Source organism: Tenrec ecaudatus, chromosome 1, assembly GCF_050624435.1.
Source record: "Tenrec ecaudatus isolate mTenEca1 chromosome 1, mTenEca1.hap1, whole genome shotgun sequence".
In the NCBI taxonomy this organism is placed as follows: Eukaryota; Metazoa; Chordata; class Mammalia; order Afrosoricida; family Tenrecidae; genus Tenrec; species Tenrec ecaudatus.
The window spans coordinates 69784920-69812691 of NC_134530.1; the positions used below are offsets into that span (position 1 = coordinate 69784920).

At 54.5% G+C, this 27772-nt stretch overlaps 3 protein-coding genes and 1 non-coding gene across 9 annotated transcripts; 2 read left to right on the forward strand and 2 right to left on the reverse strand.

Annotated features, from left to right (window-relative positions):
* Positions 1 to 10518: 10518 nt before the first annotated feature.
* On the forward strand, positions 10519 to 15141 carry PLK3 (polo like kinase 3). The gene is made up of 15 exons (XM_075555429.1): positions 10519 to 10805; positions 10906 to 11013; positions 11111 to 11227; positions 11339 to 11468; positions 11551 to 11638; positions 12383 to 12478; positions 12565 to 12763; positions 12882 to 13005; positions 13221 to 13312; positions 13536 to 13629; positions 13751 to 13834; positions 13914 to 14073; positions 14219 to 14348; positions 14454 to 14567; positions 14654 to 15141. Exons 1-15 carry the CDS (start codon positions 10596 to 10598, stop codon positions 14843 to 14845), a joined length of 1938 nt encoding a protein of 645 aa, XP_075411544.1. The 5' UTR covers positions 10519 to 10595; the 3' UTR covers positions 14846 to 15141.
* Positions 15142 to 15154: 13 nt separating this feature from the next.
* On the reverse strand, positions 15155 to 15823 carry DYNLT4 (dynein light chain Tctex-type 4). Its single transcript, XM_075555438.1, has one exon. The coding sequence runs from the start codon at positions 15803 to 15805 to the stop codon at positions 15155 to 15157; it is 651 nt and encodes a 216-aa protein (XP_075411553.1). The 5' UTR covers positions 15806 to 15823.
* Positions 15824 to 17475: 1652 nt separating this feature from the next.
* On the forward strand, positions 17476 to 23729 carry BTBD19 (BTB domain containing 19). 6 transcript variants are annotated; one of them, XM_075555451.1, is made up of 8 exons: positions 17476 to 17957; positions 19221 to 19349; positions 19468 to 19521; positions 20993 to 21052; positions 21601 to 21669; positions 21759 to 21890; positions 21997 to 22122; positions 22250 to 23729. In XM_075555451.1, the coding sequence occupies exons 1-8, from the start codon at positions 17478 to 17480 to the stop codon at positions 22382 to 22384; spliced, it is 1185 nt and encodes a 394-aa protein (XP_075411566.1). In that variant the 5' UTR covers positions 17476 to 17477; the 3' UTR covers positions 22385 to 23729. The 6 variants fall into 6 exon arrangements, with proteins under 6 accessions (XP_075411566.1, XP_075411591.1, XP_075411583.1 ...); XM_075555476.1 differs by having other exon boundaries at positions 21759 to 21913; positions 22250 to 22391; XM_075555493.1 differs by having other exon boundaries at positions 17729 to 17957; positions 19136 to 19349.
* Positions 23730 to 26620: 2891 nt separating this feature from the next.
* Positions 26621 to 26736, reverse strand: LOC142438124 (U5 spliceosomal RNA). Its single transcript, XR_012782558.1, has one exon. It is a non-coding gene; the product is annotated as a U5 spliceosomal RNA (small nuclear RNA).
* Between the last annotated feature and the right edge of the window lie 1036 nt (positions 26737 to 27772).

Consider the following 27772-nt stretch of genomic DNA (forward strand, 5'->3'; position numbering starts at 1 on the left):
CAGGAACTTTCTGTTCCAAAGAGCTCTGCTCTAGTGGTCTGTGAGTTGGTGCACCCACTGCAACCACGAGGTTCTGTGGACCAGGAAGTCCATACTTCACCTCTGGTTCTCCTGGGTCTAGGAAGTTAGTGCCGGGACCTCCCCAGGTCCAAAGGGCATGTTCCGCTTCAGTCTTCTCTTTTTGGTGGCAATGTGGTCCTTTTTCTCCTCTGCTGGGATGGCCCATTTTAATCCCAGTAGGATGGGAAATGACCAATACCCTAGTTAGGGCTCCACACACCTCACTGGCATGGTCCCACGCTCACAGGGTGCCATGCACCTGACTTGCATTATTCGCAAGCGGCCGGGTCTTCTTGGTGGCCGAGGATAATTATCTCGAAACACCGTCTGAGGGTGACTAAGGGAATTTCTGAGAAGGCTTTTGTGTCCAGACCCTCCTCAGGGGCAGTCTGTCCATATCTTTATTCAACCACAGGAAGCATTTCATTTCCTATGTGCTTATGTCTAAGAGTCTGACGGTTTCTAGGAAAGTGAGCAAATGCCAGGAGAGTCAAGGACCCCTGAGAGTGCAGTGGTTAATGAGCTTAGCTGTTCAAATCTACCAGCTGTCCCAAGAGAAACAGCTGTGGTTGTCTATTCCTGCGAAAGCTTACAGACTCGGAAAGCCCGCGGAGCAGTTCTGTTGTGACAGCAGTAGGTTTCGTTTGGTTTTTAAGGTGGAATCAGGATGGAGACCTGGGCCATCATGCTGGTCCATGTGCAAGTTCTCCATGAGCCCACGGAAGTACTTCTCAAGGTTATTTACAGTTTAACTGGAACGTGCACGTGGATCAAGAGGCAGCTGTGCAAACAGAACGAGGACATACTGCATGGTGTAAGATCAGGAAAGGTGGGTGTCAGGGTTGTATCTTCTCATAATACTTGTTCAATCTGTATGCTGAGAAAATCAATTAGAAGCTGGATTATATGAAGAAGAGTGGGGGGAGGGAGGGGGAACCGATCACAATGATCTTCCTATCACCCCCTTCCTGGGGGACGGACATCAGAAAAGTGGGTGAAGGGAGTCATCAGGCAGTGTAAGACATGACAAAATAATAATTTATAAATTATCAAGGGTTCAGGAGGGAGGGAGGGGAAAATGAGGAGCTGAGACCAAGGGCTCAAGTAGAGGGATGATGGCAACAAATATACAAATGTGCTTGACACGATGATGGATTGTGATAAGAGTTGTATAAGCCCCCAATAAAATGATTTTTAAAATAAATAAAGAGTTATTGAAGAAAAGAAAGAAGGGTGTGGCATCAGGATTGGAGGAAGCTTATTAACAACCTGCGATATGCAGATGACACAGCCTTGCTTGCTGAAGGTGAGGGCCACCTGAAGCACCTGCTGATGGAGACGAAAGACTGTAACCCTCAGTGTGGAGTACAGCTCAGTAAGGAAGACCGGAACCCTCACAACTGGACCAAGAGGTCACATCATGGTCAGTGGAGAAAAGGTTGACGTTGTCAAGGGTTTTGTCTTGCTTGGATCCACAATCAGCGCTCATGGAAGCAGCAGTCAGGAGATCCCAAAGACAAATCTGCTGCACAAGGCCTGTGTAGAGGGCTGCAGAGCAGGGAGGTTACTGTGAGGACTGAGCTGCTCCTGACCCAAGCCACGGAATTCTCCATGGCGTCATACGCATGTGAACGTGGCCACGGAATCAGCAAGACTAGGAGGAGAATGCGTGGATTTGAACTGCGGTGCAGACCAGAATATGGGAAGCCTCTGCCCTGCTAAAAGGACCAGCAGGCCTGTGGGAAACCGCCTCTGAGGGAAATGGGGCGAGGACTGCGTTCCCTAACTTGCAACAGGGAATCTGGAAAGCCAGTATTCCACGGCAGGAGAGCCTCCGCTTCGGTAAGTTAAAGTCCAAGTACATTGTCCTGCTTTAACCTCATTCCCACCGATTCTCCCCTAGGAGCTGTGCTGCTGAAAGCGCGCACAGGGTTGATTTTCTCTCCCTACGGAAGCAGCCACCCTGTTGCTGTCTCCTCCCGCTGTGTCACCAGCCCCCTCATCCCTTCCCCCAGTGCAGGTAGAGGTTTCCTCACCTGTGGGCTCAGGGCCCTACTGTAGGCTTCCCTCACCTTGTGACCTATGTAACTGCTGAATATGCATGTCTTGTGGCTACCTATAAATACCCCAAGATAGTAAAGACGCCTCTTCTCCCTTCTCCCACCTCCACGTGACCACCAAGAGGGACCGAGGTGAACATGCTACTGTAAAATGTGTCTGACTCTTTTTATTTATTCTCTCTCCTGCCTTCTACGACTTGCCTATAACCTTTATTTATATAACCGTACAATTGCGCCTACTGACCCTTGGGATGTTAGAGGCTGGCTTCCTGACAAAGCTCTGTATTGGAAAGAACACCAGAGACTCCTGAGAGGCAAGGATGGCAGGACGGGGCGTCGTCTCACCAGGCCCTGGAGAAGGCCATCGTGGTTGGAAAGTGGAGGGGCGGTGGAAAGGGGGGGGGTCCTCAACAAGGCGATGGACACCGTGGCTGCCGCCGTGCGCTCAGGCACGGGAACCGTGGTGAGGGTGCCGCAGGGCCGGGCAGTGTGTCCTTCTGCTGTGCCTGGGTCTCTATGGGTTGAGCCCACAGAATGGCACCTGACAACAATAACATCATTCAGGTTGCTTCCCATTTTGGAAAGCTCCCATTGCAAAGAGAATAGTCTAGCCTTAGACCCATCACTCACAGGTTCGCAGGAGTGCTTCAGCTTTGGGGAGAAGGTGCTAGGGAACAAGCCTTGGAGAACAAATCCATTGAATTGATTCCCTCTTCCCAGAACCTGCTTCCTCCCTATACTGTCAGCTCTGGATCCACCAAATTCAAACAGAGCCCGGCAGGAAAGGCCCAGCAGCGAAGGGCAATGTGGGTCTCTGATCCTCCACGTACCTTTCAAGGGCTTGGGGGCTGATCCCTGAGTAGCTTTCCAACTTCCCATTCTGCTTGCCCTCTGAATTTCTAGTCCTCCGGAGAACAAACCACTCTCACTTCAGGCCTTAAGAAAACCGTTTCCTAAATTTCACATCTCCTTCAGGGTCTGTTTGGATTCCCCGCCCCCTCTGCCAACCCCCTCCTTCACCAGGATAGAGCTGCTCACAGCACATGACAGTGTCCTTGGGTGTCCTCAGGGCCAGCAAGGGATCTAACGCACAGTGGTGCTCAGGAAGACATTTGTGAAAGGATGAACGACTGGTTCCATGGGGAACTCTAGTCCTGGCACCTGGCTCTAGGAAGCAGCTTCCTTCTGGCCAAGGCTGCTTAGGGACGGGAAGCTGTGGGCAAGCTGCCAGAGTGGGTCTCTGCTTAAACCTGAACCTGAGGGCCGTTGGAGCATTGCTGGAAGTCTCAAGGTCAGGAAAGAAGCAATTTGTCATTGTTTGAAGTAGGACTTTTGGATATCTTCGAGGGCTAACTGACCTCATGTCCTAAAGAGTTCTGAAGGCGCTAGCATTTTAAGCGTCGGACTGCCGCCTGCAGGATCAGCAGTTCAAGCCCCACAGGAGAAAGCTGAGGCTGTGGGCTACAGAGTGGCTCTCGGTTGGAATGGACTTGATGGCAGCAGGGCTCGGGTGTGCGCTTGTCCTGGGACCTGTACTCCACATGGGACAGAGCTTTGTTCACCAGGCAGCAGACCCTGTGACTTCTAAGGTACAAGTGGCTTAGCCTGGTCAGTTAGGGTTGGAGTTAACCCTCCACAAGCCCATTCCGTGAGTGAGGACCTGCGCTTGTGGAGAAGTGGGTTTTCTCAGCTTGGGGACCGACGATTCTGAGCTGGCCCACAAAGGCCTCAAATGATAGATAGCAGAACTTGTGACTGTCCCCTCACCTGAGAGTGTTGGTTAGATCTTGCCCAACTTTGCCATCAGACTGAGGCACTTTGCTTTATTTTCCAAACAGAAAGTTGAAGATGCGTGTCTTGGTCTCTTAGTGCTGCTGTAACAGAAGCACCAGACGTCTGTAGCTGTAGGAAACAGACAGTTCAGCTTCCCAAAGCCCTGCCTACCTGGGGTTACCCGTCCAACACTACTGCATAACGCCTCCCGGAGACTGTCCTTTCTTCTCCGTGGAAGAGGTGGATCAAACAGCACGGGGCCAACCACCAACCACCACTGGCCTCCCTATTGCCAAGACGCAGAGGTCCCTCCACCCTTCTTTACCGTACTCTGGCACCGACTGTTCCCCTGCAACACTCGATTCTGCTGGTGCCATAACTCGTAACGTCCACGCAGGTCTCACAGAAAAAACTCATAATTATGGGGTTTTATTAGGAATGTTAGCAGGTGATCCTCACAAGTCAGGATCAGAAAACAGTAAGGACGCAATCATTGGTCCTCGCCGCCTCTCTTCAGCCAGCGGCCAAGTTTCTCTCCGGTCCTCAGCCTCTGAGCCACTTGCTTTGCCTCGGGTCTCCGTGGGCCAGGGAGCCCCCCCACCGCTTTGCCTCCCAGTCTCCCCTGCGCTGTGGCATGGTATCGTTTCCTGGGCCTCTGGTCTTGGGGGGGCATGGCGTCTGCTGCCTCTGCCGCTTCAGCGAGGGGCTGGCAGCACAATCTGCTGGGGGCGCTTCTTCCTGGATGGTACCAGGAATCCTCTGCTTCTGAGACAGAGGGCACTGAAACACAGAAGACGGCTTTGATGTAGTGCTGGCTTTTGTCCTTTAAGAGATTCTATCTCACCCTGGAGTAAAGTGGAGACTCAGACTGTATCCCACCTTACTCCTGTCAATTCGCATCGCGGAGGGAGAAGTCCCCCCAAAATGGGCTTATAACCACAGACAGAGAGGCTAGAACTTATAACATGGCCCATAAGAGACTGGGGCTAGAAGGCCGTATTGCTTACGTTGCAGAGGTTATACATCTGGATTCAAGGCACTGGCTCAGAGGAAGGCTTCTTTCCAGGCGCTCCCGGGTAAAAGTCCTGCCGTAGGTTTCCGAGCCAGTCATCCTTGGAGTTGTAGACTGCTCTTTCTCAGCTGTCTTCAGATTGTCTGCATCTTCTCCCGCTGTCTTCTTTCTTCTGTAACCAACCTGCTCCGGGATAGCTCCGTGTCACTCAACTCTCGGCCAGGGAGTTGCTGCCGGCTCAGTGACCTTACAGGACAGGGTAGACCTGCCTCTGGGTTTCTGAGGCGGTAACTCTTTTTTTTTTTTTTTAATGATTTTATTGGGAGCCAATACAACTCTTATCACAATCCACACATACATCATGGTGTGAAGCACATTTGTACATTTGTTGCCCTCATCATTCTCAAAACATTTGCTTTCCCCCTCCCTCCCCAGCCCTCTCCTTCATGAACCCTTGATAATTTATAAATTATTATTATTTTGTCATGTCTTACACTGTCCAATGCCTCCCTCCACCCACTTTTCTGTTGTCTGTCCCCCAGGGAGGAAGTTATATGTAGATCATTGTAATCGGTTTCCCCTTTCCACCCCACCCTCCCTCCACCTTCCTAGTCGCTTCACAACTCTCACCACTGGTCCTGGGGGGTTTATCTGTCCTGGATTCCCTGTGTTTCCAGTTCCTATATGTACCAGTGTACATCCTCTGGTCTAGCCAGACTTGTGAAGTAGAATTGTGATCATGATAGTGGGGGGAGGGCAGCATTTAAGAACTAGAGGAAGTGACAAAATAACAATCTATAAATTATCAAGGGCTCATGAGGGAGGAGGGAGCGGGGAGGGAGGGGAAAAAAAAGAGGACCTGATGCAAAGGACTTAAGTGGAGAGCAAATGCTTTGAAAATGATTAGGGCAAAGAATGTATGGGTGTGCTTTATACAATTGATGTTTGTATATGTATGGATTGTGATAAGAGTTGTATGAGCCCCTAATAAAATGTAAAAAAAAAAACTAGAGTAGGGGAACTGATTACAAGAATCTACATATAGACTCCTCCCTGGGGGAGGGACAGCAGAGAAGAAGGTGCGAGGAGACATCGGACATTGTAATATATGACAAAATAATAATAATTTATGAATGATGAAGGGTTCATGAGATAGGGGGAGTGGGGAGGGAGGGGGGAATGAGCAGCAGATATTAAGGGCTCAAGTAGAAGGCAAATGTTTTGAGAATGATGATGGCAACAAATGTACATATATTCTCGACACAATATATGTATATGTATGGATTGTGATAAGAATTGTATGAGCCCCCAATAAAATGATAAAAAATAAAGAGTAAAAAAAAAAGAACTAGAGGAAAGTTATGTTTCATCGTTGCTGTGCTGCACCCTGACTGGCTCGTCTCCTCCCTGCACCCTTCTGTAAGGGGATGTCCAACTGCCTACAGAAGGGCTTTGGGTCTCCACTCTGCACTCTCCCTCATTCACAATGATATGATTCTGATGATGCCTGATACCTGATCCTATGGACGCCTTGTGATCACACAGGCTGGTGTGCTTCTTCCATGTTGACTTTGTTGCTTCCCTGCTAGATGGCTGCTTGTTTACCTTCAAGCCTTAAGACCCCAGACACTATCTCTTTAGATAGTAGGGCACCATCAGTTTTCTTCACCACATTTACTTACATACCCACTTGGTATTCAGCGATCGTGTTGGGAAGGTGAGCATCATGGAATGCCAGTTTAATAGAACAAAGTGTTCTTGCATTGAGGGAGTTTTTGAGTGGAGGCCCAATGTCCATCTGCTGCCTTAATACTAAATCTATAAATATATGCACATAGATCTATTTCCCCATCCTCATGTATAAATATATTTACATATGTACATGCCTGTATTAGACCTCTATAAATGCCCTTTGCCTCCTAGTTTTTTCCTCTATTTCCTTTTGCTTTCCTCTTGTCCACTATCTTGCTCAACCTTCAATTGGGTTTCAGTAATTCCTCTTGATTACATTGCCCTTGATCACGCCCTACCGGGTCCATTACACTATCCTCCTCACCTTCGATTTAAGATCACTTGTTGTTCCCTTGTCCCTGGGTTTGTTAACACCACTTCCTTCCCCCACCTCCCCCTCTCCCATGACCCCCCCCATGGAGAATCATTGGTCCAGTTGTTGTTTTCTCCTCCAGCTTGTTTATCCTGCCTATCTTATCTAGACAGGACTGCAGAGATAATAATATGCACAAAAAACAAGATAGAGCAAAACAAAGCCACAAAAGAAAAAACCCAAGGACAAGAAAGAGGGAAAAGCCTGTCAGTAGTTTGCGGTCTGCTTGTTGACATTTAGGAGTGTTTTCCGGAGGCTGTAACTCCTGATGGGAATAGAATGCCTCACCTTTCTCAGATGAGACTTTCCAAGGAGCGACGAGCAGTAGCAAACTGCTGACTTGGCAGCTTGCAGCACACCAGGTAACCCACTACGCCACCAAGGCTCCTTTATTTCAAAGGTGACTGGTTTAAACTGCTCTGAAAGGGATCACAGAAAGCCCTGGATACAGTGAGTGAAAGACCTGGAACAAAAGACATCCGGCTTGCTGGTTGGATAGACTAACATCCTTGGTCACTCTTTGGTTCTAGAACTCAATTTTCAGCCTAAAACATTGAGGTCCATAAGGGAAACAATAACACCACTGAGATGAACACAGATGGACCATGTGGGACCCAGGTAGGCAAAGCAGTGTTTACCCAAGGACAAAGTTCATAAGGGATGGAAAGAAAGACGAATGGAGACGGGAAACACAGACAACCGGTGGGGTGGAGGCAGAAAGAAGGTGGAGTGGATGATTTCAATGAAACAGAATGTATGTGAATCCTTAAATGTAAAACTGATGATCTGCTCTGTAAACCTTCCTCCAATTCACAATGAAAAGTCTTCTTTAAAAAAAGTGATCGGGTCATAATACACTGTGGACTGATATGGCTTCCTTAGCATAACCAGGAGACTCCTGTTGTCAAATGGGATTACACCACAAATATGTTGCTGCTGTGTTAAGTGCCATCGAGTCGATCTGACCCCTGGCGACCCTGTGCACAATGGTGCGGAACTGCACGGTCCTGCCCCGTCCTCACAGCGGTTCCTGTGTCTGAGCCCATTGTTGCAGCCACCGAGACAATCATCTCCTTGAGGACCGTCCTCTTGTCGCTGCCTCTCTACTTTGCCCAGGCATCCTGTCCTTCTCAGGGACTGGTCTCTCCTGACATGTCCAAAGTAAAAGACGAAGTCTTGTCATCTGACTCAGTGACCCTACACACAACAGAGCAAACAGGACAGCATCCTCACAATCATTCCTCTTCGAACCCGTTGTTGCAGTCACTGTATCAGTCTACCTTGATGGCCTTCCACTCTTTCACCAAGCCTCTACTTGACCAAGCACGATGTCTGTCCTTCTTCAGGGCTTGATCCCTCCTGATGGCATGTCCGAAGTACATGAGACAAAGTCTCACCATCCTTAGCTCTAAGGAGCATTCTGGCTGTACTTCTCCCGAGACAGATCTGTGTTCTTCTGGCAGTCTTTGGTGTGTTCCATATTCCTCACCAACCACAAATATAGAGGTTAGGGCTTAGAACATATATTTTGGGGGACACAATTCAATCCATGACAATACTTTCTCAACCTATTTATGCTTCGCTGCCATTTGCTTTCTGGTCCCATTACTATCATCTCCCTCTGAAAATTGCTGACTTGCAGAATAAAGACCAAACTCTGGGACATGGTGTAAGGCCATCCTGCCCAGACTTAGACCTGGTTCCCCTCCACATCCTCGAGAAAGGAGCCCTGGTGGCATTGGCTGATAAAGTTGGAACCACCTCAGGAGAATGGTGAGCCTTTTGGCTCCTGCAAAGACAGCCTGGGAATCACACAGGAGTTGTTCTACCCTGCCCCAGGGGGTCACTGTGATGCAGAACAGATCCATCTGCTGTGAGTTTGGTTTGGGAGTCCTGCTGTCATCCTTGGTAACTCAGAGGTTAGCAGTGACTCCACCCCGTGCTCCTGGAGGAAGAAGAGGCTGGCTGCTCCTGTACATTTAAAGCCCCACAAACCCAAAGGGGCAGTTCTACTCTGTCCTGCAGGGTTGTTATGAGCTGGAATCAACTTGATGGCTGGAGTTTGTTTTTTAAGCTTTTTATTCTGTTAGTGGTAAAAATCCTGACAAGGGAGCTTGTGACCTAGCCCAGGATTTAGGCGATGAGGGATGGAAGTGGATAGATTGCAGAGCAGTTTGGAGATAACGCTGACAGAACATAGGTGTCTAATATTTGCTGACTTTCCTAGTTACTCTTTTAAAGGAGAGGCGTTTTACTTAGTCTTCTGTCTACTTTCTTCAGAGAGCACTTACTTATCACCAATTCCTGTGTTTACACACTTGCCTACGGTCTATTTCCATCAAGTAGAATGTAAAGCAAGAAGGCTGCAATGTGGCCAGCCTTATTTAGGAGGGTGCCCTGGTATTTTCCGTGCATCTTTGAGGCATGCGTGGCTTGTTGATGAATAAGGGGCTTGGGTAGCACACATGGAAAGCTGAGGGACACAGGCCTGGAGGTTGCTTATCCAGTGACAAACACGCCAGAGGCCTGAAGACCCCACATTGATCTCTGACCCTCGGATGATGAGCACTGAGGAGGTGTCTAGGGGTCCAGATGTCCTTGGACCAGCTGCCCAGCAGCACTAACATCTGAGAAAAGAATCCTGGTGGCCTAGTGGGTTACAGACTGAGCTGTGGACCTTGTGGGCTGCTAACCCCAAGGTGGGCAGTTTGAGTCCACCAGCCATGCTGCAGGAGAAAGATGAGACTCTGGAAACCAAAAGGTCAGTTTGACCCTGTCCCATAGGGTCTCTGTGGATCAGAACTGAGGCAGCAGTATCAGCATTTGAGAAAGCCCCAGTTCCCCTTTCCATTCTCTGGCTTTCTGGTTGCTGCACCGGGGCAATGAGCGCTTTCAGGGAAGAAAATAAGGGACCCTGCTGGATCCAGGATCCACCCTCAAGCGTGTGCAAAGGAGTAGCTCAGGCACCAATGGCCAGGTGGGCCCGGCTCGGGAGTGCAGCCTCTCCTGCGCCCTAAGGTGGCGGTGCCGAGCTAGGAGGGCGTGGACCGTCTCCGGAGCTCCGGCACGGGAGGAGACTCGTTGCATCGCCCCGGGAAAAGGAGGCACGCCCTGCCCTCCCTATTGGAACCTGGGTCCAGCTAGCTGCTGGGAGATGGCCCTCGATTCCGGGCTCGCACGCCCCGAAGGCTGGGGCGAGAAAGCGGCCACGCCTCGCGCCACTCGCAGCCTCCTGGGATGGGCGGGCGTGGGCACCGGCCGCCAGTCGCTCCCTCTGCCCGGCGCGCACGGGCCGAGCGGGCACCTGAAGCGCAGCTGCGCCTCGAAGACGGGAGCAGCAGGCCGGCCTCCGAGTGGGGGCGGAGCTTCTCGGTTACGTAGGAGGGAGGGGCGTGGCCTCCGGTGACTCGCCGAGGAAAGGGGCGGGGCTCTGGTGACGCGCTCCGGGGGCGGGGACCGGCGTTCATTGATAAACTCGCCGGGCTCCCTGCGCGCCAGCGCCGAGTCGCCGGTCCAGGCAGCCCCACGCGCGGCCCTAGGCGGGCGCATCGCAGACCTAGGCGGGCGCGCTCGGACTCGCTGCCGCATGGAGCCCGCCGCCGGCTTCCTGTCCCCGCACCCCACCCCTCGCTCTCCGGCCTCGCCCTCGCCCCCCGCCGGGCCCGGGCCGCCTCGGAGCTCCGTGCCCGCGCCTGCGCTGGAGGGGCCGGCGGGGGCACCGGCGCCGGATGCTGGGCGCCTCATCGCGGACCCCTGCAGCGGCCGCACCTACTTCAAAGGCCGCCTGTTGGGCAAGGTGGGCCAGGGCGGCCCGGAGGGTGGTGCTGGCTGGGAGAGAGAGGGCGCGCCGGCCCCCTCGCCGAGTGCCCGTGAGCACCCTGGTGCCTCTCTCACAGGGGGGCTTTGCCCGCTGCTACGAGGCCACTGACACGGAGACTGGCAGCACCTACGCGGTCAAAGTCATCCCCCAGAGCCGCGTCGCCAAGCCGCATCAACGCGAGAAGGTAGGTCCAGGCCCTGAGGACGCAGGGCGGCGGCGGCGGCGGTGGGGATGGTGCCGCAGAGGCCCGGAAAGAATGACGACCCCACTTGCCACGGCAGATCCTAAACGAGATCGAACTGCACCGAGATCTACAGCACCGCCACGTTGTGCGTTTCTCACACCACTTTGAGGACGCGGACAACATTTACATTTTCCTGGAGCTCTGCAGCCGGAAGGTGAGGAACAGGAGGCAGATGGAGATGGGGCAGGGAGAGGGGCCGGGGGGGGGGGCACCGATGGAGAAGGGCTAGGCAGGGCGCCCCGGCTGAGACAGGGGCTCTCCACAGTCGCTGGCCCACATCTGGAAAGCACGGTATACCCTGTTGGAGCCTGAAGTGCGCTACTACCTGCGGCAGATTCTTTCCGGCCTCAAGTACCTGCACCTGCGGGGCATCTTGCATCGGGATCTCAAGCTGGGTAAGCTTCAGGGCCCAAGGGGGGGGGGGAGCGGGGGAAGGGAGAGAGGAAGGCAGCTGACACACTCTCTGGCACCTTCCAGGAAATTTTTTCATCACGGAAGACATGAAGCTGAAGATAGGCGATTTTGGCCTGGCAGCCCGGTTGGAGCCCCCGGAACAGAGGAAAAAGTGAGTGTTGAGGAGACAGATGATGGCGACCGCAGTCTGCATGTGACACAGGATGTGTGTGACAGGGAGTGTGTGTGACAGATGGAGGAGGAGGGGATGGGCTGTTTACCTATGAAGATGGAGGTGGCAGCTTGGGATACTGGGAGTGGCAGAGGGCCCTCCGGGTGTATGACACAGATGGGGTGATCGACTGTGAGTTCCTGAGCCAGATGGAGGTGTAAGAGCTCGTGGAGGTGCCTGACTGACCCTGAGTGGACAGGGGGAAGGTGCCAGCAGGTACTGTGTGTGTGTGGCGATTGTGGGTGTGACCATGATGAGTGGGTATGCCTGGCACACACACAGCATAGGTGGCAGATGAGTGTTTGTAGGGAATGTGACAGCTGGTGTTGGTGTGTGTGTGTGTAGCACAGACCATGGGAGGTGACAGCCTGTAAGGGTGCCTGACAGACAGCAGCCGGGGGAGGGGATCTCAGTGATGAGCCCTCTGTTGACCGAGAGAGAGGGGGCTGGGTTAGGGGCCAGGGGCTCCCCCTAGGCTGTAGAGCTGCTGGGCAGCTGGGCCAGGCGGGTGAGCAGGGACTCAGCTGCCATAGCTGCCATCCATTGTCCTAGGACAAGCAGGAGCTCTCTAGCCTTTGGTGACAGGCAGCTGCTTTGTCTGGGCTCACAGCGGGGGCAGGGATGGCAGAGGCTGCGGCGCACTGGGGCTGAGCCTTCCCCTTTATTCCACCTCCCCCCTTCCAGAACCATCTGTGGCACCCCCAATTATGTGGCTCCAGAAGTGCTGCTGAGACAGGGCCACGGCCCTGAGGCCGACGTGTGGTCACTGGGCTGTGTCATGTGAGTCCTAGGCCTGTGAGAGGCAGGTGGGTACAGGGGCTAGGGCCTCCCTCCCCTCGACTCCTGACTTTCCCTCTGCCCCTCAGGTACACGCTGCTGTGTGGGAGCCCCCCCTTTGAAACAGCTGACCTGAAGGAGACATACCGCTGCATCAAGCAGGTCCACTACACGCTGCCTGCCAGCCTCTCACTACCTGCCCGGCAGCTCCTGGCTGCCATCCTACGGGCCTCACCCCGAGATCGCCCCTCGATTGACCAGATTCTGCGCCATGACTTCTTTACCAAGGTCTGTGGCTCACTACATCTCACAGAGTCCAGTCTGCCTCCTCCCAGGGGACTGAATGGGGGCCAGTGACAGGATCCTTGGAGCCTCTCCTCTCTGCTCATGTGACTCCCTTCCCCAGGGCTACACCCCTGACCAGCTTCCTGCCAGTAGCTGCATGACAGTCCCCGACCTGACACCCCCCAATCCGGCTAGGAGTCTCTTTGCCAAAGTTACCAAGAGCCTCTTCGAACGGAAAAAGAAGAGTGAGTCTGGGGTGTGAGTGGGTTGTGGGTTTAGAGTGTAGAGTGGGGGCCTCTTATGCATGAAGGGTGCTTGTGAACTCCTGGGGAGAGCACGTGTTGTACTGGCATTGGCCCTGGGGTATGTATGTCTGTCTCCGTCATCCCTGTGGGGAGCAGGGGGCCTGAGTAGGGAAGGACCCTGAGAGCTAGCTCCCCAATCCTCTCTTCTCCCCAAGGTAAGAACCATTCTGAGGAGCGGGATGAGCTATCCTGTTTGGTGAGCAGCCTCATGCGGACATCTATCGGCCATCAAGATGCCAGGCCAGAGGTGAGGTGCTCACGTGGGCTGTGTGCCTTGACTCACCCCACCCTTGTTGCTGCGGGAAGCCCAGGATAAAAGGCTGATGAGGCATCCACCTCGTGTTGGCCTAATTGGCTGTGTCTCATTAGCCCGGCGAGGCTGACCTGGGGTGCCCTGCGAGGCAGGGCAGGGCTGGGCCATTGGCTCCCCAGAATCTGTTATTTCAGGGCCCTACTGTAACCCTCCCCAGGCTCCAGCAGCTTCTGGTCGGGCCCCTGTCAGCCTGGTAGAGACAGCACCTGAAGACAGCTCCCCCAGGGGGACACTGGCGAGCAGCGGAGATGGTGAGGAACCAGGGAGGCTGAGAGGGCCCTGGGCTGAGACCCAGGCTCCGAGGAAGGATGTGGGCAGAGGGATGTGGCCTGCATCTTCATGCTTAATTCCCACCATCCTGTTTGCCTTCAGGGTTTGAGGAAGGTCTGACTGTAGCCACAGTGGTGGAGTCAGCCTTCTGTGCTCTGAGAAACTGCGTGGCCTTCATGCCTCCAGGTAAGGCTGGGTTTCCATACATGGGAATGCTGGGGGACAGGCCAGGAACAGGTCCTCACTCCCTCCTCTCCCATGACAGCGGAACGGAACCCGGCCCCCTTGGCACAGCCAGAGCCTCTGGTGTGGGTCATCAAATGGGTCAACCACTCCAAGTTTGGCTTTGGGTATCAACTGTCTAGCCAGCGTGTGGCTGTGCTCCTCAATGATGGCACACACATGGCCCTGTCGGCCAACAAAGCGTGAGTGCTGTCACGGGTGCCTTGTCCCCAGCAGGCTTGTCTCTTGTCGTGTGTGCTCCTGAGCTGGGGGGACTGAGATTTCTCAGGGGAGGGGGGTTGATGCAGGGCTCTCTCTGATCTCTCTGCCCCCTTGTCCCATCCCCAGGACTGTGCACTACAACCCCACCAGCACCAAGCACTTCTCCTTCTCGGTGGGCGCTGTACCCCGGGCACTGCAGCCTCAGCTGGGCATCTTGCGGTATTTTGCCACCTATATGGAACAGAACCTCATGAAGGTAGGACAAGCAAGGGCCTTGCACATTCTGACCCCTTCTCAGTCTCCTTGGTGGGTGAGCAGGGGCCTGGCTCAAGTCAGGCTGGTGACGTATGCCTCGCCCCAGGGTCGAGATCTGCCCAGTGTGGAAGAGGTGGAGGGGTCCGCCGCCCCATTGCTGCTGCAGTGGGCCAAGACCGACCAGGCCCTCCTCATGCTGTTCAGTGATGGCACAGTCCAGGTAGGAACTGGCCCTGGGGCTGCGGGGAAGGTCTGGGAGGCTCAGGGTGTCCTGGCTGAGCCCTGAGCATGCCCTCCTGTGCACAGGTGAACTTCTATGGGGACCACACCAAGCTGATCCTCACTGGCTGGGAGCCTCTCCTGGTGACATTTGTGGCACGGAATCGCAGTGCTTGCACTTACCTGGCGTCCCACCTTCGCCAGCTGGGCTGCTCCCCAGACCTCCGGCAGCGACTCCACTATGCGCTACGTCTGCTCCAGGACCGCGGGCCGGCCTAGGGTCCAACCTGAAGAGCAGGCCCGGACCCATGCCTTTTTGACCCGTCTCCTCCCTCTGGGTGCCTCACTGGGGGCTCTGGGCTGTATCCCTCAGGGACTCAGGGACCAGCTTTACTGGGGTTAGTGGCTGCCAGTCCTTGCGGCTGCCTACCCCTCCTCCAAAATAAGCCTGAGCCTTAGCTCCCAGCTAGGGGGCATTATTTATGGACCACTTTTATTTATTGACAGACATTTATTTATTTGGATGTGAGCCCCGGGGAGGGCCTCCTCCTGGGCTAATAAACCGTTTTGCAGAACGTGGCTGCGTCCTCACTCGTAGTAGAGCCCGTGGACCGTGGCCACAGCAAAGAGTGAGGCGTTGGTGAAGGTGGCAGAAGCCAGCCCATCGCGCGCCGCGTCCCAGAGCGCGCGGCTCACCACGTGCACGTCCTGGCCGGCGCGCGGGCCCAGCACCACGCTGCACACCAGCTTGTGGCGCGGAGGGCAGAGCTCACGCAGGCGCAGGTGCACCCGCTCGCAGACATCGCGGGTCAGTGGCCCAGCCTCTGAGCCCAGGTAGCACTTGTCGCTCAGCGCGGCCGCTAGCGCCGTCTCCAGCGCGCGCTGTGCTCGGGCAGCCTGCCAGCGCTCCCCAGGGGCCGGCTCTGTGCGGTACGAAGGTGCCACTCTGCGGAGCGGTGCCAGGGGCAACCCTGAGAAGCTGACCCGGGAGCCAAGAGGGGGGACAGGACCCAGGGATGGTCGCCGACCGGCAGGCCCCGCCAGTGAGTTGCGGCGGGAGAAAGACGCCGCCGGACCGAGCAGGGAGCCGCGACGCGAGGCTGGGCCTGGACCTGTGGGTCCAGCCTCACTAATGCTGGGCAGGCGGCCGAGTGGCCGTGCTGGTGGGAGTTTGGGCCCAGAGTCTTTGGCGATCTTCTCCTCCTCTTGGATTCCAGGGGGCAGAGGCTTGCCAGCCATGGACCTGCCAACTGGAAGACCCACACTTAGGCAGGATGCCCTTCCCTGGGCAGCTTCACACACTACCCAGTCTCGGACTCAGTGGCTGCCAAGGGCTTCACCCGCTTCCCCTTCAGGAGCCCTGGGCTGCGTGGCTCAGCAGTGGGCTGCTAGCCAAGGTCAGCCTTCGAACCCTGCAGCTGCTTTGCAGCAGGATGTGACAAGATGATGACAGCCTTGGGGATCCTATGGGGGCGGCTTACAGAGTTCACGCCATGGCAACCGGCACCCCTTTGGAAACTGTTTGAGCAGTTAGTTCCAGGGCTGTGTGGACTCCTGGGTGCTCAGGGTCCCCTTGCTTGGAAGGTCGAGCCAAGCCGTTAGGACAGAAGCAGGGGTGCTGCTTAACCATCTTGGGCAAGATTGCCCTGTGCTCCTCTTTCCTTTCAGGCACTGGGGATGGGATCTCAGTGAACTGGGAGTCCCCGGATTTCTCTCCCACTTGGCTTGCCCAGAGGAGGAGGGCGTGTCTCTGGCTTGTGCCTCTCACCCCTTGACTAGGAGGCACAGACAGACCTATCCAACTCCATCCACCACCCACACAGGTCCTTTTGGATTTGGAGGGTGGAGGCCCTTCATCTATCCCTACCTGTTCAGGGGCAGGGCCACGCAAGCGTCCTCTGCCCTCTGCTTTGGCTTCCTCAGCCCAGTCTCCTCCAGAATCAGTTCTAGGGTAGCGGCACCCCACCCCACCCCCATCCCGAAACTCCCCGGGGGGCACCAGAGTCACCTGTGAGACTTGAGCTTCCCAGCGGCAGGAGGGGAAGGGCCCCAGGCTTTGTTATGGAGTTGCCATGGGTCCCCTGGGCAAGCACTCCTCCCTCTCAGGTCTCTCCCCTCCCCTCCCAGCTCCGCTTCCCTTTCAGAGCAGCCACCCCCAGAGGGGCTGGGTGGGCGCTGCCTGTGGTGCCCCTGGGGCGACACAGAGACAGAAGGAACAGCAGCTTCACACTCAGGCATGAACTGCAGAGCACTGGGATCGCTACAGGACAGGGGAGCCATGAGGGAGGAGAGGCCTTTGCGAAAGAAAATGCCTTGGAAAATGCTGCAGGGGGGGGGGGGCGGCTGCTTAGGAATTCCGGATTTGGGCCCACCGGAAGGAGCGTGTCCAGGCTCCATCATTTCCTCCTTGGCGTGAGCTAGGACAAGCATTTCCCATCAGGGTTCCGACTTGGGGTGGGGCTTGGATGACTTCTTCAGCCTGAGGCTGTGTGAGGGGGTGGGGGGGAGGTCCATGGCTCAGCTGGTGAGAGCTAGGCCTGCCGGTGACTTGGTGACCCCACTCAGGCATCCTGACCTTTGCTGAGCCATGTGCCCTGAGGCGCATCTTCAGCTGGCCACACTTCTGTGCCCAGTCTTCCCCTCCCCCTTGAGTGGTTACATGGATGCCAGAGGCTGTGACGCTGCCTCACCTGACAGCCTCCTGGGGGTGACTGCCAAACAGGTCAGCCTGGGCTCTGAAAACCATCCACGAGGCCCAGGAGTTTCCCTGTGGAGGGGGTTTCCCGGCCGGCCGGGTAAAGCGATCTGACTCAGTCAGGGGGCGCAGGGGCGGGGAGTTGGAACTTCTGGAGTCCTGGTAGGCAGGAGCCCTCCCCCTGAGCCAGGCAGCTGCTTTAGGCTTTGCGGAAAGATGGGCGGGCCACCGCTTAGGCTGGGCTCCAGTTTCCATGGAAACCCACAGGCTTCCCACCGCAACTGCTGCCTGGCCAGGCTCCCAGCCTTGGCCTCAACTGCTGCCAGCCCCTTCCCGACTGACAGACCTCTGGCTCTTTCCAGGCGAGGCCTTGTCTGGGCCCCTCCCTGTGTCTGTCCTGTCCAGAGCCTGTTGCCTCTCCCACCAGCCTCTCTGGGCCCTGTTCCTAAAATTCAGCTTCTCAGCCAGCAGGCCTGCCAAGCTCCTTCTAAGACTTTCCCCGTCTCCTCACCAACTCTAGCGCCGGGCCAGGCCTGCTTCTCCCCACTGTTGCTCCTCCCAGACCAACGGGCCCCCATTTCCTCCACTGGCCCCTCATCTCTTCCCACCCATGGAGGCCCCGGGCCTGGTGGTGCACGGGGAGCCTGCGCCCTTTTCCACTGCACTCGGAAGCCTCGTCAACAACCCTCGGTTCAGGTGAGGGGCTGGGCCCTGTCCTTGGGTTTCCCTCTCTGCCTGTGCTAGGCCCGTGACCGTGAGGAAGCCCTGGGGGATTGGGACTTGGTTCTCCTTCAAGTGATCTCTCGGTCTATGGGGGAAGTCCAGCGCAGAGGATGGCTACTGGTCACTCAGTGTTTGAGAAGCTCTGAGAGCCAGAGGTGGGGGTCAGTGAGCTGGAGCGGTACTCTTCCGCCTTCCCGCCCAGCTTCTGTGCAGTCTCAGCCAAATGCTGCCTTTTCTGGGTCTTGGGCTGCTTAGCGGTGGGGCGGGGGCGGGGGCTCTTCTGTTTCCTGACTGCTGAGAAATGGATGCCAAAGAACCTGTGCACTCCACTTGGTGCTGGGGCTTCCCTCCCCTCTCCCAGGAGGCCAAGAGCAGATGGCCCTGCTCAGGGGATTCACCAAAGGCATGAACTCAAGGGACTGATCCGGAGGCCCAGACAGGAAGTTATTCAAGGTTGCTGACTGGGGCCTTATGGTTTGCTAGTGATGCTGAAACCAGGGACCAGAGTGGTCTTGGGAAAGGAAAGGGCAGCTTTCTGCACCCCCTGCCTCGGAGTGGGGCTCTTCCCCAAGAGCAGAGGCGTCCTATCTCCCTGATGCTTTGGGGATCACAATCTGGCCAGAGTAGTGGGAACCCCAGGAAGTGCAGGCTTCATGTCCTGTCTCCTCCCTCCCCCTTTGGGGCCGGAAGTGATAGTGAAGATGGAAAATGTGGTCGGCCTCAGCCTGTGCTTACCCCACCCCCTTGCCCTTCTTCCTGGCGGAGGGCTAAGCATGATGCGTTGCAGCCAGTGGAGGGGAAGCCAAAGAGCGCCCCTCCCTTCCCCCAAGACTCAGGGTGAGGGATCACTCCGATTTCCCTGCCTGTATGAGCTCTGATGACCAAGCACAGGCACCCCTCCCAAGACCTGAGGATTGGAGATTGCCATCCCATATCCCATATCGTAGAGCGAGAAACCTACAATTCAGAGCTAGGAAGACGCTGGCCTGACTGATTCAAAGTCTGTTCCAGACCTTCCATTGGATGACCAAACCCAGTCTCTTCTTTTACCCATAAAGAAGCTGAGGCCCAAAGTGGCCAGAGACAAAGCCCAAGCCACATCCTCGACCCTGGCTTCCTCTCCTCTGGCTCTCTGACCCTCTTTCCCACAGTGATGTCCGCTTTGTGGTTGGTCAAGAACAGAGGGAGGTATTTGCCCACCGGTGCCTGTTGACCTGTAGATGCGACTTCTTCCAGCGACTTCTGGGCACAGAAGCAGGCCCCGGGGTGCCTGACCCCGTGGTGCTGAGCACGGTGCCAGCCGAGGCCTTCCTGGCTGTGCTGCAGTTCCTCTACACCAACAGTGTCAAGCTGCACCGCCATTCTGTGAGCCCTGCTAGAGCTGGGACCTGGGTGGGAGAGGCTCGGGTGCAAGAGGCAGGAGGAGTTTGCCCGACTCACTCCGGGGAAACTCCCTTTTGCTCCCCACCCACCCACTCGGCAGGTGCTGGAAGTGCTGACAGCAGCAGTGGAGTATGGGCTGGAGGAACTTCGAGAGGTGGGTTCCTGCCCTGTTGCCCTTGCCTCTCACTGGCTCAGCTCCCACCCTGCTCCTCTCTCTCATAAACCCTGGAAAATAATGGGTTTCTCTTCCAATAGGCCAAGGGCACCAAGTGCTCTGTGCACTGAGGAGGTATCCAGGGTTGTCTTGTGGTGGTGCTGCCCTGTGCTCTGAGAGAGGGGACAGACACAGAAAGAAAACAACACAGCCACAGAGGAAGTGCTAGCTGGGGGTACACAGTGCTGAGGCTGCATGGTCCTGCCCCCAGGAGAAGGAGGGAGGAAGAGGAGGCAGTTGCCGGGGAGGAAACATTTGTGCTGCATCTGGTAGAACATACAGGCCTTTGTTCCAAGAGAGAGTGGGAAGATGGAGTTTCAGTCTGAGAGGCCCACAAGGTGCCAGGGGTGGAAATGGAATAGTGTGCGAGGAGGAGGAGGAGGAGGAGGAGGAGGAGGAGGAGGGACAGATGGGACTGGAGAGGGTAGCAGGCACCTTCTAAACCAGTGGTTCTCAACCTTCCTAATGCTGGGACCCTTTAATACAGTTCCTCAGGTGGTGGTGACCCTCCAACCCTAAAATTATTTTTGTTGCCACTTAACAAATGTCATTTTGCTACTGCTATGAATCGGGCGACCCCTGTGAAAGGGTCGTTTGACCCCCCCAAAGGGGTCATGACCCACAGGTTGAGAACCGCTGTAAACCCTTTCACGCTTTTGGACTTTTTTTTTGGCCCAGAGAGCAGCTACTATTACTACCAGTACTGTGACTACTCAGATACAGGACAGAGTCCAACTGCCTCCGGTGGGTTTCAGAGACTAACTCTTTCCAGGAGGAGAAAACTTCTTTCCCCCTGGGAGCAGCTACTGGTCTTGAGTTGCTGGCCTTGTGGAACCCATGACACCACCAGGACACTAGAGAGCAGTCGGATTTACTTAAAAGTTCAGGGTAGAGTGTGAAGATTTGGGAGAAGGGACTGAGAGAGATGGGCAGGGCTTGCTTGGCCAGTGAGGAGCTTATGGGGCAGTCAAGGGACAATATGAAAGGAGTGACAGGTGGATGGCTTTGTAGGAGCGGGTAGAACTGGCCTGGCCCAGACCTCTGCTGAAGGTGAGGGTGGCAGATCCTACAAGTGAAACTCAAGTTGCTGGCTGAGAGGAGGTTTCCTTCAGCTAGGAGGGCAGCCAGTGGAGGAAGAAAAAGGTCCTAAGAGAAGCAGAGAGTGGAGTGTGTGCACACCTTCCCTCTCATCCAATGAGCACAGGGTGTTGCTGAAAGAGTGCTCTTGCTAGTCCTGTCCATCTGGGTTTTGCCAAGTCTCAGGCCCTGATGGTTCTCCACCTCCCTGGCCTGGGAGGTCAGGATGGGTCTGGGGCTGCTAGAATTTTCAGTGACTCATGGCTTCTGGGGTGAGGGCAAGGTCGTGGTGCAGGAGCACCTTGCATAACTGGTAACCTCTGTCTCTTCCCAGCTGTGCCTGGAGTTTGTGGTGAAGGTGCTGGATGTGGAGCTGGTTTGTGAAGCCCTGCAGGTGGGTGTCGCTGCACAGGCCAGCGAGGAGAACCCCAACTTTCTTCCTGCTGGGTGCCCCAAGCTCAGGACCTCCTCTGTCTGACCTGGCACAACATGGGCAGGAGGGGACAGGGCTGCTGCAAGGTGATGTTCATGGGTGAACTCTGCCCAGACTTGTGTGTGGGAACCTGCGCCGTCAATGGGATCAGGTGCAGGAATGGTTGAAGTTGGGATGGAGGTCTCTACTGGCCTTTTCTGTCAGGATTGGGAAGTGGTTCTGAGCTGGACTCAAGTTGGGGGAGTGGGGCGGGAGCCAGTGTGGCATTTGGAAGCCAAGCTTAGGCACCAGGATGGGGATGCCAGACCGTCCACTGGCTTCTTGAACACAAGCTGTTGGGTAAGTGTGTCTACATGTGCGAACTGGGGGCTTCTCTGAGTGTGGTACACCATGGCTTTGCCTCCCTTCCCTGCACTAAGTCCAGCATCAGGCTTGGAGAGGCAATAGTCAGTACAGAGCGCTAAGCTACATGACCTTGTCAAATTCCAACTTGATCTTCCTTCTCTCAGGTGGCGGTCACTTTGGGCCTGAAACCACTGCAGGAACGCTGCGTGACCTTCATAGAAGCCCACAGCCAGGTACTGCCCCTCCTCATACCACTACTCGCCCCCCCGCCGCCCCCGCCCCGCAAACAACTCTCCTCCCTGACCCTTATGGCGGCCTGCAGGAGGTGCTCCGCACTCGTGGCTTCCTGGAGCTGTCAGCGGCCGCTCTGCTGCCCCTGTTGCGCAGCGACAGGCTCTGCGTAGACGAGGCCGAGCTCATCAGGGCGGCGCGGAGCTGGGCGCGCGTGGGCGCCGTGAGTGGGGACTGGGAGACGTGGTGAGGGCCGCAGGAACTGCGCGCGGGGGCGGCGAGGCTCGTGCCCCGCGGCCGCCCGGGCTCAGGGCTGCTGTTCTTCGCAGGCGGTGTTGGAGCGGCCGGCGGCCGAGTTGGCGGCCCCCGTGGTGCGGGAGCTCAGACTGGCCTTGCTGGCCCCGGCGGAGCTGAGGGCCCTGGAAGCGCAGAACCGGCGAGAGCCGCTCATCCCGGTGCGGACACGACGAACCAGGCTTAGATGCACGCGGCAGCGTGGTGGGGGTAGGGGTGGGGGTGGCCCGTCGTCTGCGGGACGAGGGGTCCCTGCTGGGCCCCGTGGTGACAGGCTCCCGCCTGCAGGTGGAACAGATCGTGGAGGCGTGGAGGTGTCACGCTCTGCGGCGAGGGGACGTGGCACGGGGCGCCCTGTGCCGCCGTCGGAGGGGCACCCTGCCCCGAGAGCATCACCGCTTTCTGGACCTGCCCTTCCAGTGAAGCCACTGCCCTCTCGGAAACTACAGCTCCCGGCATGCTCAGCGCGCGCGGCGGCTTCTGTTCCCAGCATGCTAGGCGAGCGAGGCACCGGAAGCGTCGCTACCCGCCGGGAGCTGGGTCCTCGGCGGGCGCGCTGGGGTGTGGGGTGGGTGGCGGGGCGTGGAGGAGAGATCTGGAGTTGAGCCTTCGGGGGATGGAGAACCCAAAATCACTGCCATCAGTTCGATTCCCACTCATGGTGGGTCTACAGGACGGGAGAACCACGTCCGTGGGTTTTGAGACTGCAACTCTGTAAGGGCGAAGAAAGCCCCGCGGTGCTCCCCTGGCACCCCTGGCGATTTCATCTGCTCCCCTTGCTCGCCTGGGTTAGCCGCCCGGCACGTAACTGCTGCACCACCGCGGCTCCCCTGGCGATGGCAGCTCGAGGCAAACTCACATTTCCTCCGCACGCCTCCACCCCCGCTCCGCGCCCGCGCCTAGGTGCTGCCCTGGTAACACCCCGACATCTTTTCAGACCGATCCTCCTAAAGTCCGCTCCTGACTCCAGGAGGTTTCCCTGTGAGTGTCCTACAGCCACCTCCGAGCGATTCTAAAAACCAGCCCTCCATCTTTCCCAGTTCCACCAAACTTGGATCTCATCCCCCTCTTCCTGTTTCCCTCACTGCCTTCTCTTGCTCCTACCTTCTTAGCGCCCTTTCCAGTTGGTTTGGTTTTATCCGCCCTGGATTGAGCCAACCTGTCAGTTTCAGGGACTGCTGTCCTGGGTGCTAATTACTCTCTGTTTTCACTCCATCCGCCCCTCCCTCAGTCCATTTCCCACACTGAAGCCAGATCGTTCACAATTCCGGTCTTACAACAATCGTCCTTTCCCCTGATCAAGCGCTTCAGTATCCCCACTGCCTTCAGTACAAAATATGACCCATTTCCCTTTTAAGCCCCTCTAAAAGTGGCTTGGCTTACATACATTTACTCCTCCTGTAGCCACTGGTGGCATTGTGGGTTGACTATTTTGCTGCTAACCTCAAGGTTGGACGTTCCCACCCAGCAGCCTCTCGGCCCCTGAAAGATGAGGTTGTCTGTTCCAGTAAAGGTTTGATGTCCAGGAAACCACTGCAGCCGCTAGTCCTCTGGCTCCGAATTTCCTTAAGGGTATTGGAGTCTGTTTGTTGGGCTACGCCTTTCAGATGCGTCGTTCACAGGACCTGAATCTTCCTGGCGAAAAATTCTTGGAGTGGTGCCCTTGTTCATTTCTGCTTCCCTGACCCTATCACGCAATCCACGCCCTGCAAATGTTAAATGAATGGCTTTATTTTCTTATGTGAATGCCACTTTATTCCACAAAAATTCCTCCAGTGGTGTGTGCTACCCTAAAGGTTGGAGGCTTGAACCCACCCAGCGACACCATGGAAGAAAGGCCTGGCAAACCTGCTTCTGCAGAACTCAACCTTTTCTAAGGATCCGTTCTGTGCGGAGCAGTTAGAATAGACTGGACAACAGCAGGGTTTTAAAAAGATGAAAGAAGAGCAATATAGCATCAACCCAAAATAAAGGACAATCGATCACTTGGAAAAACATAAAGTTAGATTTTGCCTCAAAGACTTTATATGATACATTCCACATGGATTAAAGAGTTATCTGAGATTGTCTCTGAAGTCTGAAAATATGGTTATCCAATAGTACCAATTCCGTAGCAGCGGCAGTGTGGGGGTAATAATTGGAAAGAACCTATATTTCATCAGTAGAACCCACTGACATCAAGTGGATTCTGACTCATAGTGATCTTACAGGACAGTGTAGAACTGCTTCCTATGGTTTCTGAGACTAAATCTATACAAGAGTAGACAGCCTCATCTTTTCCTGGGGAGCAGCTGGTGGGTCAAACTGCTGACCTTGTGCTTGGTTAGCAGCCCAACTTGTAGCCCACTATACCACTAGGGCTCCTTGTCCATCAGCAGATGACCGATTAATAATGGTTTATTGGTACAGTAATTTTTAAAAGATGCCTATTATATTCACTGATAAGGGCATAGAGCATCATTTCTTTTGTTAAAAGAAAAGGTAACAGTGACTAAGTGCATGCCTCTCTGTGTCTCGGTTTCCTAGTTGATGAGAATGGAGAGGGGAATCGCCTAGTAGAGCTCTTAGGAAGAAGATACTTTTGTAAAGTGGTCAAAGATTAAATGCTTGGGAAATAAATTCAATATGTTCCTTTGTTTCACAATATTGAGTGCTCATGGGCTAGGCCTTACTTTCTAGTGGGGGAAAAAAGACAATAGACAAGAAGTAAATTACATACTTTTAGGCTTCGTTCTGTTAAATATAAGGTTGCCATGAGTCATGGCTGAGTTGATGCTAGCTAACAACAGCATAATTTCAGAGAGTAGCTTGTACTGTGAAGAAAAGTAAAACCGGTTAAGAGGATAAACCGATGTGGAAGCGAGGAGTTTTCTCATACAGGTGGATGCACGAAGGCCTCTGGTGAGAGCATTTGAAGGATAGGGCAGGAGCCCTGTGTCCTGAGAAAAGGCATTGTAGGGTCCTGTGCAAGAGTGTTGTTTGTGTGATTAAATTAGCTTTAAAACATTAGCTGCTGTGGAGAGGGTTATGGTGAAGGGGATGGGATAGGATGGGAGAGAAGGGGCAAGAGTGGCCCATGGAGAATAGTTAGGAGTTTGTTGTAATCTAGGCAAGAGATTTCCGGACCAGGGTAGTAGCAGTGGAAGAGCTCTGGCACTGGCACTTAGAGTCTGCCAACTACCCTGTGTAGCAGAGAGAAGTGGCCATTGGCGTCCTTAAAGAAATAGAGCCTAGAAAAACCATATGGGGCAGTTCTGTATGAGAGACCTGATGGCATAGTGGGTTACAGGTTTTGCTTTCAACTGTTAACTGCGGGTCAGCATTTCTCTGCAGGAGAAAGAGAAGCTGGCGCACCCTGGCAGAGATTCAGTCTGGGAACACTCAGGGGCAGTTCTACTCTGTTCGAGAGCGTGGCTGTGAGTCAGAATCACGTTCTGTGTGAGTAACAGGTTTGGTAGCATGGAAATGGATAAAACATGTTTGGCTACAGCAGCACATGCTCGAATATGACCGTTTGGCATGTCCTGTTTCAATCTTCACCTTATTATCTCTATGGAATTGGTAAATGAAGAAAAGCACTCCACTGTCAACAGATGTGGGCAGTATTAAGGACCACCCCGTGGTACCAGATGTTTAAGAAAAGCACTGTAAAAAGAACTTTTTTTTCCTGTTTTTAAATCATTTTTTTAGGGGCTCATACAACTCTTATCAAAATCCATACATATGTCAATTGTGTAAAGCACATTTGTACATTCATTGTCCTCATCATTCTCAAAACATCTGCTCTCCACTTAAGCCCCTGGCATCAATCAGCTCCTCATTTTCCCTTCCCTCCTTGCTCGCCCCTTCCTCATAAACCCTTGATAATTTATAATTATTTTGTCATATCTTACACTGTCCGACATCTCCCTTCACCCACTTTTCTGTTGTCCGTCCCCCAGGGAGGAGGTTATATGTAGATCCTTGTGATCAGTCCCCCCTCTTTCTACTCCAGCTTCCCACCACCCTCCCAGTATCGCCACTCTCAGCACTGGTCCTGAAGGGATCATCTGCCCTGGATCCCCTGTGTTTCCAGTTCCTATCTGTACCAGTGTACATCCTCTGGTCTAGCCACATTTGTAAGGTAGATTGGGATCATGATTTTTTTTTTGAGGGGGGAAACATTTAGGAACTAGAGGGAAGTTGCATGTTTCACCCTTGCTACACTGCACCCTGGCTGGCTCATCTCCCCGAGACCCTTCTCTAAGGGGATGTCCAGTTGCCCACAGATGCGCTTTGGGTCTCCCCCTCATTCACGATTTGATTTTTCGTCCTGATGATACCTGATCCCCTCGACACACCTCGTGATGGCACAGGCTGGGTGGGCTTTGTTGGTTCTGAGCTAGATGGCCGCATGCTTACCCTCTAGCCATTAAGACCCCAGATGCTGTTATCTTCTGATAACAGAGTACACACTTGTTTTCAGCATAGAAATCAGGCAGTGGTTACACAAAGATACAATTAGCTGTGCTACTTGCTACATATCAGATACCCTTCCGCACCTTAAGATACGCTGATGCGCTGACTTTTAAAAACAGTGTTTCCAAGGTGTAGCTTTAGCTTGCGCGCTAACAACCCCTTAGACAAATGCTCTTGTTCTTTCTTTAGACAGTGAAGTGGAGCCCCAGAAGCCTGGGGCATCAAAAAATTGGTTAAAGACTCATAACTGTTCCTCTCCACGGAAATCTTTAGTAAAAGGCGAAAGATTTATGCGATCTGAAGAGAAACCAGAGTATGCCTTTTGCTTTGCGCCTCAAACCCCCAGGGGATGACAACTCTTAATTAACTTATGGTGGTTAACAGACTACGCTATACGTGTTAACTGCGTGTATTTAACACGTGTCACCTGCCTCTAGCAGATACTGTGCCTTCACAATAGTGGAGAAATGTCCGTGGGAGTGGAGCCAAAAGAGCGTGGAGTTCTTTTCCTAGTGCACCCTGGATATGCAAATCAGTGGCGGCTCCGGGCGTGGCCTTGTTCCTATTGGGGGCGGGGCCGCCAGCTGTGATGGGCGGGATCCTTTGGCCACGCCTCTCCTGTCCTCTGCCGGGTAGGTCCGCGCAGATGAAGGTGCACTGTAGGTGCCTAGTGCGTACTCCCTAAAGGGGGCTGGGATGATTCGTTTCATTTGTTACGGCACATCAGCCTATACCAGCATGAAACACACACGGGCTCTGGGGCCACCTAAGGGACACATCCAACCGTCTCAACAAGCTGATGCAGTCTTGGAAGCGATGCAGTTAATCTGGAAGGTAGGTAGGTCCCTGATCAACTGACTTGTACCCATTCCAAAGAAAGGCGGCTCAAGAGAAATGAACAGGATCAATAATGTATCATTAATATCTCATGCCAGTAAAATTTTGTTGATGAGAATTTAAAAATGGCTGCCACTGTCCATGGACAGGCAGCGGCCAGAAATTCAGTCTGGGTTCAGAAGAGGATGTGAAATGAGGGATATTGCTGCTGATGTCAGATGGATCTTGGTTGGAAGCAACGAATATCAGATGTTTGCTTGTGTCTCATTGACTGTGCAAAGGGATTTGTCAGTGTGCATCATAACACGCAATGGGCAGCACTGCAAAGAACAGAAGTTCCAGAACACTCCCGTGTGCTCACAGGGAACCTGTACACGCGGTTCAAACACAGCAAAGGAGTACTGCCTGCTTAAGAACCAAGAAAGGTGTGTGTCCACCAGGGGTGTTTTCTTCCACCACACTCACTCAATTTGAACGCTAAGGAAGGTCCTCATCGCTGGAGGTGGACTGGACAGC

What these genes read in the sequence shown, in the direction of transcription:
- PLK3 (XM_075555429.1), top strand. Translation starts at nt 10,596, where the DNA reads ATGGAGCCCGCCGCCGGCTTCCTGTCCCCGCACCCCACCCCTCGCTCT. An exon ending in GCCATGACTTCTTTACCAAG is followed by an intron (nt 12,764 to 12,881) that starts GTCTGTGGCTCA and finishes TCCCTTCCCCAG; the next exon opens with GGCTACACCCCTGACCAGCT. An exon ending in ATCAAGATGCCAGGCCAGAG is followed by an intron (nt 13,313 to 13,535) that starts GTGAGGTGCTCA and finishes AACCCTCCCCAG; the next exon opens with GCTCCAGCAGCTTCTGGTCG.
- DYNLT4 (XM_075555438.1), bottom strand. Translation starts at nt 15,805, where the DNA reads ATGGCTGGCAAGCCTCTGCCCCCTGGAATCCAAGAGGAGGAGAAGATC.
- BTBD19 (XM_075555451.1), top strand. Translation starts at nt 17,478, where the DNA reads ATGGGCGGGCCACCGCTTAGGCTGGGCTCCAGTTTCCATGGAAACCCA. An exon ending in GTCAACAACCCTCGGTTCAG is followed by an intron (nt 17,958 to 19,220) that starts GTGAGGGGCTGG and finishes GACTTCTTCCAG; the next exon opens with CGACTTCTGGGCACAGAAGC. An exon ending in GGCTGGAGGAACTTCGAGAG is followed by an intron (nt 19,522 to 20,992) that starts GTGGGTTCCTGC and finishes GTCTCTTCCCAG; the next exon opens with CTGTGCCTGGAGTTTGTGGT.